The sequence below is a fragment of the Diaphorina citri genome, unplaced genomic scaffold, assembly GCF_000475195.1.
Source record: "Diaphorina citri unplaced genomic scaffold, Diaci psyllid genome assembly version 1.1 scaffold814, whole genome shotgun sequence".
In the NCBI taxonomy this organism is placed as follows: domain Eukaryota; kingdom Metazoa; phylum Arthropoda; class Insecta; order Hemiptera; family Psyllidae; genus Diaphorina; species Diaphorina citri.
The window spans coordinates 16695-26805 of NW_007378246.1; the positions used below are offsets into that span (position 1 = coordinate 16695).

Sequence of the window (10111 nt, forward strand, 5' to 3'; positions counted from 1 at the left end):
CTATGCCCGAACAGTCTCTCGAGCATGCTTATCAGAAGTTAACAATCACTTTAACTTGAGATTGAAAATCCTAGGAACAAGGAACAAGGAACAAAAACTAGGCCGACACTCATACACGGCACTCATACATCAGGTATGTAGGTACTTCTTTCCTTTTCAACCAATCAGAATAGGGTGTTTTACAAGATGGCCAAAATCAGCCTTCGAGGACAAGTAGGTACTATGCACATTTAAAAAGTGGGTCTAATAACCGATACCATTTTTTTCCATGAGGAAACATCAGGAAGCTTTTGTAGTACTTTAATGGGTACTTACTGCTCTTCAAGGATCCCTTTTCCTGTTTGCAATCCGAACACTAAAACCATATCAAAACTCTCAGAACTGTATTTTCTTTATCTTATTTTTTAAATAACCAAGTAGGTAGGTAGGTATGTATGTATTTATCTACCTACATTTCTACTGAATTTAATTTCAATGGAAATTCATTCAAAGTCCTAATAAAAAATACTCTTTCAGCCTTTCTTGACATCTTAAATATGTTGGCCCCCTTTTCGGCCCTAATAAATAATCCGAAAGTTGTGTGTTTGCCACGCCACATATTCGTGACTTGTGGTGAAGTTAGTGTGTGTACAAATCCAACTTCAACACAGACGTTTTAATCTTGATTTAAAACGAAAAAAATATTGTAAAATGAAAAATCCTTGGAATATGTAAACACGAGTCCGAAAAATTTTCGTTTATGACCACTTTTGGCAGTAATTATTTTACGTTTAAAAATGTTCCATGTTAGGTCCAATACTGATATAGTTAAGTATAGTTAATAGTTACGTACCTTCTATACCTATTCCTATAAGTACCCACCCACACTGAGAAAAAAATTGGTGACAGGGTGCCACAAGCATAGGGTAGAAGAACTCTATTACTGGGTTACTTCCCCTGATTTATGCTGTTGGAATGCTATAGGTATTATAGTGTCAAGCTTCCCGATATAGAGTTCAACATCAGAGTGCCGGAATCCAGTCACCAGATTAGGCTGCCGGCGCCCCATTTTTTTTTTTCTTTTTCTCCTCAGTGCATTGGTCAGTGATTCCCAAAGTTGTTGGCACAGCGGCACACTTTTAGAGAGTCCTATCTTTCCGTGGCCAAAATCCCAAATCAAATCAAGCTATACATTGAATGGAAAAGGATTCCTACTTGCTAACGTGGTAGGTACATAAGTAACGTTGGTAGGTATATGAATAACATGGGCAGGTATATGTTACCTCCCTATTACCTATTACCTCCCTAAATATCTAGAAAGACAATTGGTAGGTACACTTGCGTGCTAATAAACCCTGACATTATAGCTGAAGTTGATTAATGATTTATTTATTTTTTCACACACCTACCTACGCCTTTTATTTGCATATTTTGCACAAATAAATAAATAACTTTAATAAGATTATAATATTTATTTTAATTTATTATGTTCGAAACACAGACCAAAACACGACTTTCCTAATTAACTTCTCAACGACAGCTGATTTGTTTACAAATCAAATTGCTATGAGCTCGTTGTGAAATTACGCATCAGATACATATTTTTCGGACCCGATAGGTGGCGCCAGTTACCAGAAAAGTCCAGGGGACCAAGGTACAACGGGGGCCAAGGTACGACTAGACACCCTACATTAGTGTCCCAAGTCTTGGCAGTATATAAAATAGGTAGATATCACTTTTAGTTCGCTTACCTGTAAATTACCTAGGTACATAGGTAAGTCTAAAAACTGTCTTGTAGCTGGGAGCACAAGAGTATTAGTCATCTCCACTAATACTTTGTACTTAGCACATTGCATAATCATAATAATTGTACGGCGGTCATAAAAATTGAAACCCTGTGAGGTGTCGAAACCGTTGGATTGTCCAGCTTAGGAAGTCACCCATTCAGATACCAACCTCTCAGGACGTTGCTTAACTTCAGGGAGTTGACAGGATTTGGGAACAGCTACCGCTTGAAGTTGATGTTTTTTTTTTTTTTTTTTTTTTTTTTTTTTAGGGGGGGTTTTTTTTGCGGAAAAAGAGGACTTTTGGGAATGGTTTTTTTTTTTTTTTTTTTAATCGGGAGGTTTTTTTACGGACAATAAGGGCAATTTGGCAACGTTGCATTTAAAAAAATCTCCGGCTGTGTTTTGTTTTCAACAATCGTCTTGCCTTTTCGCCTTTTCCTTTTGCCTTGCCTCTTGCCTCTTGCTAGGAATAGGAAGGAAATCTTGTGCTTTTACCAGGTTTCTATTCAAATCATACTTGAAATCAATTTAATTTACTCCATTCCATCGCTTTCAGGTTTCAGGACGTTCTCACATCAACAAACTTACCATTGTTGATTCTCCTTTTGTTTCACAGACTTTACAGCTGACAGCTTAACACATGGATGTATAGGATGGAGGTAGGTAAGTATGCTCTTACTTAAGTGTCTACTTACCAATATAAGTAGGTATCTACTTGGAACCGGTTAGAAACTGAACTGTCAGCCACAGCCTTTTGCAAGTTGCTTGAAGAGGGTGAATCCAAGTTTCCAACAAGTCAATCCTGAATATCGGTAATCAACAACAGATTCATAATCTTTCTTGTCCTCTGCTTCACTCTGAAAGGTAGTGTTAGGCGTTATGAGAAAAGTTGCAGTAAATCCTACATGTTTGCAGCTTAACAAAACACCCTTGTGGAAATTGAGAATTGAGTCCTCATCTTTGTAAGATGACCCAATTGCTTGAAAATGGAATTTTGAGATATTTTTACAAATATATCTTCATAATTTTCTCAATATTTTCCAGATAATAACTTGATGGCTGTGGTCAAGCTATTGCAGCCTTAACACTATTAATCATTCCGAATCAACCTGACTTGTTGAACCTGTTGAGAGTCTTCTAGTAGACAATGCAAGCATCACCTCAACAAAATGTCATCAGAGATGAATCTGGTAAGGTTAAACATTGCCATGTACCTGAAATACAAGGTATAAATTGAACAATCTTGGGAATCGAACCCACGGCCTAGCGCTTACAAGGCAGACGCGCTACCAACCAAGCTAACTAGGCTGGCCAGAGCTGGGAGAATTATGACTTCAATGTCATTAGTGAAAAAGAGGGATGTGGTAAAAGTCAATTCTGGCCAGACACATATGTACAAATGTACATATATAGTACATACATGATTCTGGGTAGTAATCGTTTCCGACTTTCTCAAATCTACACACATACCTCATCTACCTCCTCGTCTTCTAGTTCACTGTCAGTTTTGTCCTGGTTCTGATTCATAGGCGGCACCAGGACACTTTCATTAGCCATGCTTTACGGACAACTTGTCCTGCAGGGCTTCCAGGCTGGGGATGTCCCGGCCCGGTTTGAACCGGTACTCCACCCCGGGGAAATACGGATCGCCATTCTTGAAGAAGGTGACCTTTGAATAGAAAAACATTCAAGAAATTATAATAAAATAAAATAATAGAGGTAGTCTCCCTGTCTGAGGGGTATCACACTAGGCTTGCACTCCGGAGGTCGCGGGTTCAATTCCCGGCGGGGTGGAAGTTTTTTCGGCTCTGTGCTTGGAGTTTGGGGTGCACTCAGCCTCGTGAGGACAATTGAGTAGCTACTTTAATCAAGTAGCGATCAGTGGCGGCATTACCAGTGTAAAAAGATTCTTGATAGGTAGATGGAAATTGATTACAAAGTAAGCCCTAATGCTGTGGTATGGACAAAAAGTTGCGGAAAGGCTCTGCTTTAGCACAAATAAAATTCACGACGACTTGGACAATCAACTTATTTTATTTCAGTAAGGATTTGAGGAATCAGGTTAACCATATGCATTATGAGCAAAACCAATAAAATTACCATGAGCATAAACACGAGCTTTCAAATTACAATATTAGGTAAAAAGAAAGTAAAAAGGTTACTTGTAATTTGTAATTGAAGTTGGAAATCAAAGTAGGGAGTTACCGTGACGTGTTTCATGTGAAAAGTACCTTCACATTTATAGCTAGGATGCTAGTCAAGCTGTTAATGACTATGAGGTCTGTAAGAAGTCGCTGAACTGAAAACGTGTTTGTAGTTAAATGGCTATTAGTAAGTACAAAACATTTAGGTACTTAGGTAGGTATAGCTTATAGTGAATAGTGATTGATGCTTGAGCCACATTGGCTAGTACAAAAATCGGTCTTTTTTTAAGAGGTTTGACAGAGGGAACTGTAACTGCTAACGTCTTATCGTCCCGAAATCGAAGAGAGAAGGAAGACAGGATAGGAGAAAGCCAGTCAAGGCAGACGCGCTACAAACCAAGCTAACTATAGGTCTGATTTTTGTGGAAGCCAATTTCATAACTTTTCACTTGTTACCTACGTATACCATCAATTTCACCACTTATTGCAAGGAATAATCCACTTACTACAAACAAGTTTTTAGTCCAACAAAGCTATATATATAGCTTATGTACAGTCTTAGGATTTTGTAACCACATTTTTTTTTTTTTTTTTTTTTAGGTCTTTTTTTTCAGTTATAGGAATTATTACCTTCTATTATCGAAAAATGAAAATTTAAAAACCGTAATTATTTTGATTTGATAGAGATTTACGCTCCCTGTATATAGCTATAAGGTGTTAAGTGACGGCGGTTTTACCCTCTATTCTCCTCACCATAGACGGGTGGCTGGTCAGAAGCACGCGTTTGCCCAGACGATCACCCATCCTGATACAAATCACGCGCCACGTTTCTTAACTTCAGTGATCCATTGGGAACTGGTACATTCAACGTGCCATAAATGTTTTGCCCATGCTTTATTTAAAACTTATCAACCTCCATGTATGTAAAATCGAGGCCCGTAAGTATTATCCTTTTTGGCAATATTCCAATAGTGTTGTATTTTTTTGAAAAGATCCTAAATGGGCATTTGTCAATATTACACATGAAATTGTGCCTACGGAAGATATTGTTTACATCATAATTATGAGAGTGTCACGAACCATGATTATAGAACCAAAATTCAAACAGGAAAGGCAACAAACTACCCTTTCAAATTTTGAATGTTAGTTTTTGTAAGTAGGTACCTAATAAAATCGTTCTCTTCTGTCATGAGTTTGTAAAATGATAAACACAGAAATTGTCCATATAAAGTCCTGATTTAATAGAAGCGAAGCAAAATTTATTGAGAGTCGCAAATTGATTGCGAGATGAGGTTCATAGAATAGTATTCTTCGAACACAAAAACTGTCCATAAAGTCCTGATTTAATAGAAGCGAAGCAAAATTTATTGAGAGTCGCAAATTGATTGCGAGATGAGGTTCATAGAATAGTATTCTTCGGAAAGGACGCAATAATAGTGAATGTAGGAATACTTACAAAAAACCACGTACTATTTTCACCACGTAACATCACATTATAAAAATCCTATTAGGGATTGTTTAAAATCAAACTAAAAATAAGATTTATCAACTAGTTTTCAGATGAAATTAAATCATTAATTTCTTTATAGATGGGTAGGTAGATTTATGAGAATTAATAAAAATATTTTTTTTTTTTTTTTAAATATTGTCAGAAAGTTGAATTATAAAATAGCACAAAACACTGGAGGTCACTATTGTTACAAACTTTCTCAGGTGAATAAATTAGTTTTAAAAAATAAATAAATCTCAGTAAGCTCGGGGGTTAGTTTTGTTTGCACGTTTCCCCATGCTCTCCTTATAGATGGACAAAGGCTAAACATTCTCTATACCCCCTAGCCAGCACAGAGCTCAAATCTAGGCCACTTACCTCTCCTGCCCCCATGCTAAGAATTTTCTTAATAAAAATCTTTTCCAGTTAATGTTCTTTATTTTACCTTGCCTTAGCACGTTAGAAAAATAGGGGTTCATTTACGAGTGTAATGCGCGCTTCTACCTAATTGGACTTTGGACTTTTTTTTTTCTCAAAAGCTTAAAATAGATTTTTCATTGCCTGATGCCCACATGACTGTTCATTAACTTCTGTTGGGAATTTGGGACGCCAATTTTTCCTCAAGTCACTTGTGTTGAAAGCCGTTGGGCGTTGCTTCTACTTGGATGGATGACCGTCTGTCTACGAAGGGTGATTATATTAATTACTCGTAAATTAACGTTAAATTTAAACATATTTGAGTAGGTACCTACAGATTCAAATGCGTAAAATTCAAGCAATATTAGATACTCTTTATTACACACCTCTACTAGATACAATATCCATAGTATAGGCACGTATTTGGTGCATAATGCTGAGGTACATAGTTACTATCACTAGGTAGGTAATATGTTTTAAATGTGTCCGTTACTTTTTCTGTCCAAACGGCTGAGTTTCATTACATCTGATGTTTTATCATTATTATGATAAAACATCAACTTATAACAGGAAAAAAATCTAATTACAGTGGCGGAGACTACCTACTCTCTGGCAGGATTTTTGAATCAGATAGACCATTTCTGTTACGGTCAACGGACACACAGACTAGAAACTAGAAACGTTTCTGGAGTGACGTGTGTGGCGGGCCTTAGCTCTATTCAACAACTTGAAGGTTTTTTTTATCCTAACCACTGAGAATATTTATTTTGGAGCCTGTCCCTATAAGCATGCTTGGAAATCACGTCTTTTGTCCATTAATTAGCCAAGCAATCATTATAGAAAGTTGTATGACATCTCTTTTCATTCCCAGGTGTTTACATACAGCCAAGCAGAAGACCAGATGGTACATTCAGAAAGGCCATCCGAGTGAAAGCAGGTTATGTACCACAAGATGAAGTCCCACTGTATGAAAGTAAAGGCAAACAGTTTGCCAACAGGCAAGCTGCCCAGTCAATACCAATAGGCTTAGATCCATCCCATGTCAAGAAACCTGTTAATCCTCAGAACCCCATTCCTGGACTTGTGATATTAGATGCAGATGGTAAGTCAGCTAGATTTTTCTATACTTGGGTACCTAGGTATCAAGTGTTTTGACAGTTTTTTTAATATAATGTTCTTGCCTAGACAGATTTAGGTTATGTACCACAAGATGAAGTCCCTCTGTATGAAAGTAAAGGCAAACAGTTTGCCAATAGACAAGCTGCCCAGTCAATACCAATAGGCTTAGATCCATCCCATGTCAAGAAACCTGTTAATCCTCAGAACCCCATTCCTGGACTTGTGATATTAGATGCAGATGGTAAGTCAGCTAGATTTTTCTATACTTGGGTACCTAGGTATCAAGTGTTTTGACAGTTTTTTTAATATAATGTTCTTGCCAAGACAGATTAGAAAGTATATGAGTAGATATATTTGTACCTGCACAGATCTCATTTTCAGTTCACCAAAACAAGGTTAGATAGTAAAATTGTGTGCTCAAGTATCTACCTGATCTGAAATTCAGTTATTTTCTTTCCTTTTAGTTAAAAAGAAAAAGAAGAAAAAGAAACCTGTAGACAGATTAGAAAGTATATGAGTAGAGATATTTGTACCTGCACAGATGTCATTTTCAGCTCACCAAAACAAGGTTAGATAGTTAAATTGTGTGCTCAAGTATCTACCTGATCTGAAATTCAGTTATTTTCTTTCCTTTTAGTTAAAAAGAAAAAGAAGAAAAAGAAACCTGAGGACACTCCAAGTGCAGGTAACTCATCCAGTGGAAATGCCAAGACAGCTCAACCTAAAGGTCAGTCTAAAGGTGCCAAAAAGCCACCAGCCCCTAGTGAACTAAACTTTGACAACCTTTCCCCCGAAGAGCTAGAAAAACGGATCAAAAATCTGAAGAAGAAAGTTCGTGAAATCACAGTGCAGGTAACTCATCCAGTGGAAATGCCAAGACAGCTCAACCTAAAGGTCAGTCTAAAGGTGCCAAAAAGCCACCGGCCCCTAGTGAACTAAACTTTGACAACCTTTCCCCCGAAGAGCTAGAAAAACGGATCAAAAATCTGAAGAAGAAAGTTCGTGAAATCAAAACTCTTGAGCAGAAAATTGAGAGTGGGGAGATTAAAAATCCTGAGAAAGATCAGTTGGAGAAACTTCAGAGGAAGCCTGACTTACTCAGTGAGATCATGGCTTTAAAGTTGAGTTTGCATGGGGAGGAAGGCGAGGGAGAAGGTAAAGATGATTGAACGACCTTGTCTTCTTCAGATTGTGCAACTTTCGAGAATACTCATATGATTTTGCCGGTCAAGCTTAATTAATTCCATCTTAACTGAAAGTTCTTATTTTGTATGCAAAATACAAAATAATATTTGTAGGTACCCATGCCAAGTACACATAGGTACAATGGACATCATTATACAGAAAAAAACCATACATAAGGGGAATTGCCTTATGGATGGTTCCTTCTGGCTAATACTGTCCAATTAAGAATACCATTTCAGTACCTAAACCATTTTAATACCAAAAAAGAAACCTAAACCTGAACCTCTATTTAATTTTAGAACTTTTAATGATTTTAAACCTAATGATTTTAAAAACCAATTGCAAACTGATCTCATGGTAATTGGTTTATGTGTAGTTTATCTTTAGACTTCATACATATGGCGGTAAACCTGAACCTTGATTTAATTTTAGAACTTTTAATGATTTTAAACCTAATGATTTTAAAAACCAATTGCAAACTGATCTCATGGTAATTGGTTTATGTGTAACCACATGAAATGGTTTGCTTAGGCTGAAATTTTATCCATTGAGAAGTTAAGAATACATTATATTATGGTGTTATGTATTTTTTGTAATATATAAATTTTATATTTTAAGCATTCACATATTTTTAAATTTCTATATGCCTTTTTTATTCAGAACCAAATTTCCCTTCAGAATTATAACTTGAATAGAATAATTGTGGGTAGAAAAAAGAATGCCGATTATTGAGCTGTCAAATTGAGCTCATTTCTTCTCAAACTGATTGTATTGTAAAGAAAAACAGATATTTTATATCAAATAAATAATTAGGTTGTCAAAATTATATTTTTGGTCACATATAAATTATGATGAAGAAAACAATACATAAGGGGAATTGCCTTATGGATGGTTCCTTCTGACTAATACTGTCCAATTAAGAATACCATTTCAGTACCTAAACCATTTTAATACCAAAAAAGAAATCTAACCCCCGTATGTATGAAAGCCAAAGTTAAACTAACCCCCGTATGTATGAAAGCCAAAGTTAAACTTTAGTTTAACTTAAGACGAACAATGTTGCCAATTTCATGTCATTTCTTGAGATAACTGGCTGAGCTCGGGGGTTAGTTTTGTTTGCACGTTTCCATGCTCTCCTTATAGATGGACAAAGGCTAAACATTCTCTATTCCCCCTAACCAGCACAGAGCTCAAATCTAGGCCACTTACCTCTCCTGCCCCCATGCTAAGAATTTTCTTAATAAAAATCTTTTCCAGTTAATGTTCTTTATTTTACCTTGCCTTAGCACGTTAGAAAAATAGGGGTTCATTTACGAGTGTAATGCGCGCTTCTACCTAATTGGACTTTGGACTTTTTTTTCCTCAAAAGCTTAAAATAGATTTTTCATTGCCTGATACCCACATGACTGTTCATTAACTTCTGTTGGGAATTTGGGACGCCAATTTTTCCTCAAGTCACTTGTGTTGAAAGCCGTCGGGCGTTGCTTCTACTTGGATGGATGACCGTCTGTGTACGATGGGTGATTATATTAATTACTCGTAAATTAACGTTAAATTTAAACATATTTGAGTAGGTACCTACAGATTCAAATGCGTAAAATTCAAGCAATATTACTCTTTATTACACACCTCTAGTAGGTAGATAGTTACAATATCCATATTTTCATGATAATGCTGTAGGTACATATTAGTTACTATCACTAGGTAATATGTTTTAAATGTGCGCTACTTTTTCTGTCCAAACGGCTGAGTTTCATTACATCTGATGTTTTATCATTATTATGATAAAACATCAACTTATAACAGGAAAAAAATCTAATTACAGTGGCGGAGACTACCTACTCTCTGGCAGGATTTTTGAATCAGATAGACCATTTCTGTTACGGTCAACGGACACACAGACTAGAAACTAGAAACGTTTCTGGAGTGACGTGTGTGGCGGGCCTTAGCTCTATTCAACAACTTGCATGCAAATAGTAATAAAATGAAAC

The 10111-nt window shown here is 36.5% G+C and overlaps 1 protein-coding gene and 1 long non-coding RNA gene across 4 annotated transcripts; one reads left to right on the forward strand and one right to left on the reverse strand.

Annotated features, from left to right (window-relative positions):
- Nucleotides 1-2171: 2171 nt before the first annotated feature.
- LOC103512242 (partner of Y14 and mago) lies at nucleotides 2172-8247 on the forward strand. 3 transcript variants are annotated; one of them, XM_026825773.1, is made up of 6 exons: nucleotides 2172-2429; nucleotides 2811-2956; nucleotides 6688-6753; nucleotides 7012-7176; nucleotides 7573-7620; nucleotides 7788-8247. In XM_026825773.1, exons 2-6 carry the CDS (start codon nucleotides 2914-2916, stop codon nucleotides 8102-8104), a joined length of 639 nt encoding a protein of 212 aa, XP_026681574.1. In that variant the 5' UTR covers nucleotides 2172-2429; nucleotides 2811-2913; the 3' UTR covers nucleotides 8105-8247. The 3 variants fall into 3 exon arrangements, with proteins under 3 accessions (XP_026681574.1, XP_026681575.1, XP_008475214.1); XM_026825774.1 differs by lacking the exon at nucleotides 7012-7176 and having other exon boundaries at nucleotides 2174-2425; nucleotides 6688-6918; XM_008476992.3 differs by lacking the exon at nucleotides 7012-7176 and having other exon boundaries at nucleotides 2175-2429; nucleotides 6688-6918.
- Nucleotides 8080-8972, reverse strand: LOC113468678. The gene is made up of 2 exons (XR_003392342.1): nucleotides 8537-8972; nucleotides 8080-8403 (listed from the first exon to the last, which is right to left on the reverse strand). It is a non-coding gene; the product is annotated as an uncharacterized LOC113468678 (long non-coding RNA).
- Between the last annotated feature and the right edge of the window lie 1139 nt (nucleotides 8973-10111).

Bases quoted from the DNA above. Each gene is read 5' to 3' on its own strand.
- LOC103512242 (XM_026825773.1), top strand. From the start codon at position 2,914: ATGCAAGCATCACCTCAACAAAATGTCATCAGAGATGAATCTG. The intron at 2,957-6,687 runs GTAAGGTTAAAC...TTTCATTCCCAG, and splicing joins TGTCATCAGAGATGAATCTG to GTGTTTACATACAGCCAAGC. The intron at 7,177-7,572 runs GTAAGTCAGCTA...CTTTCCTTTTAG, and splicing joins TGTGATATTAGATGCAGATG to TTAAAAAGAAAAAGAAGAAA.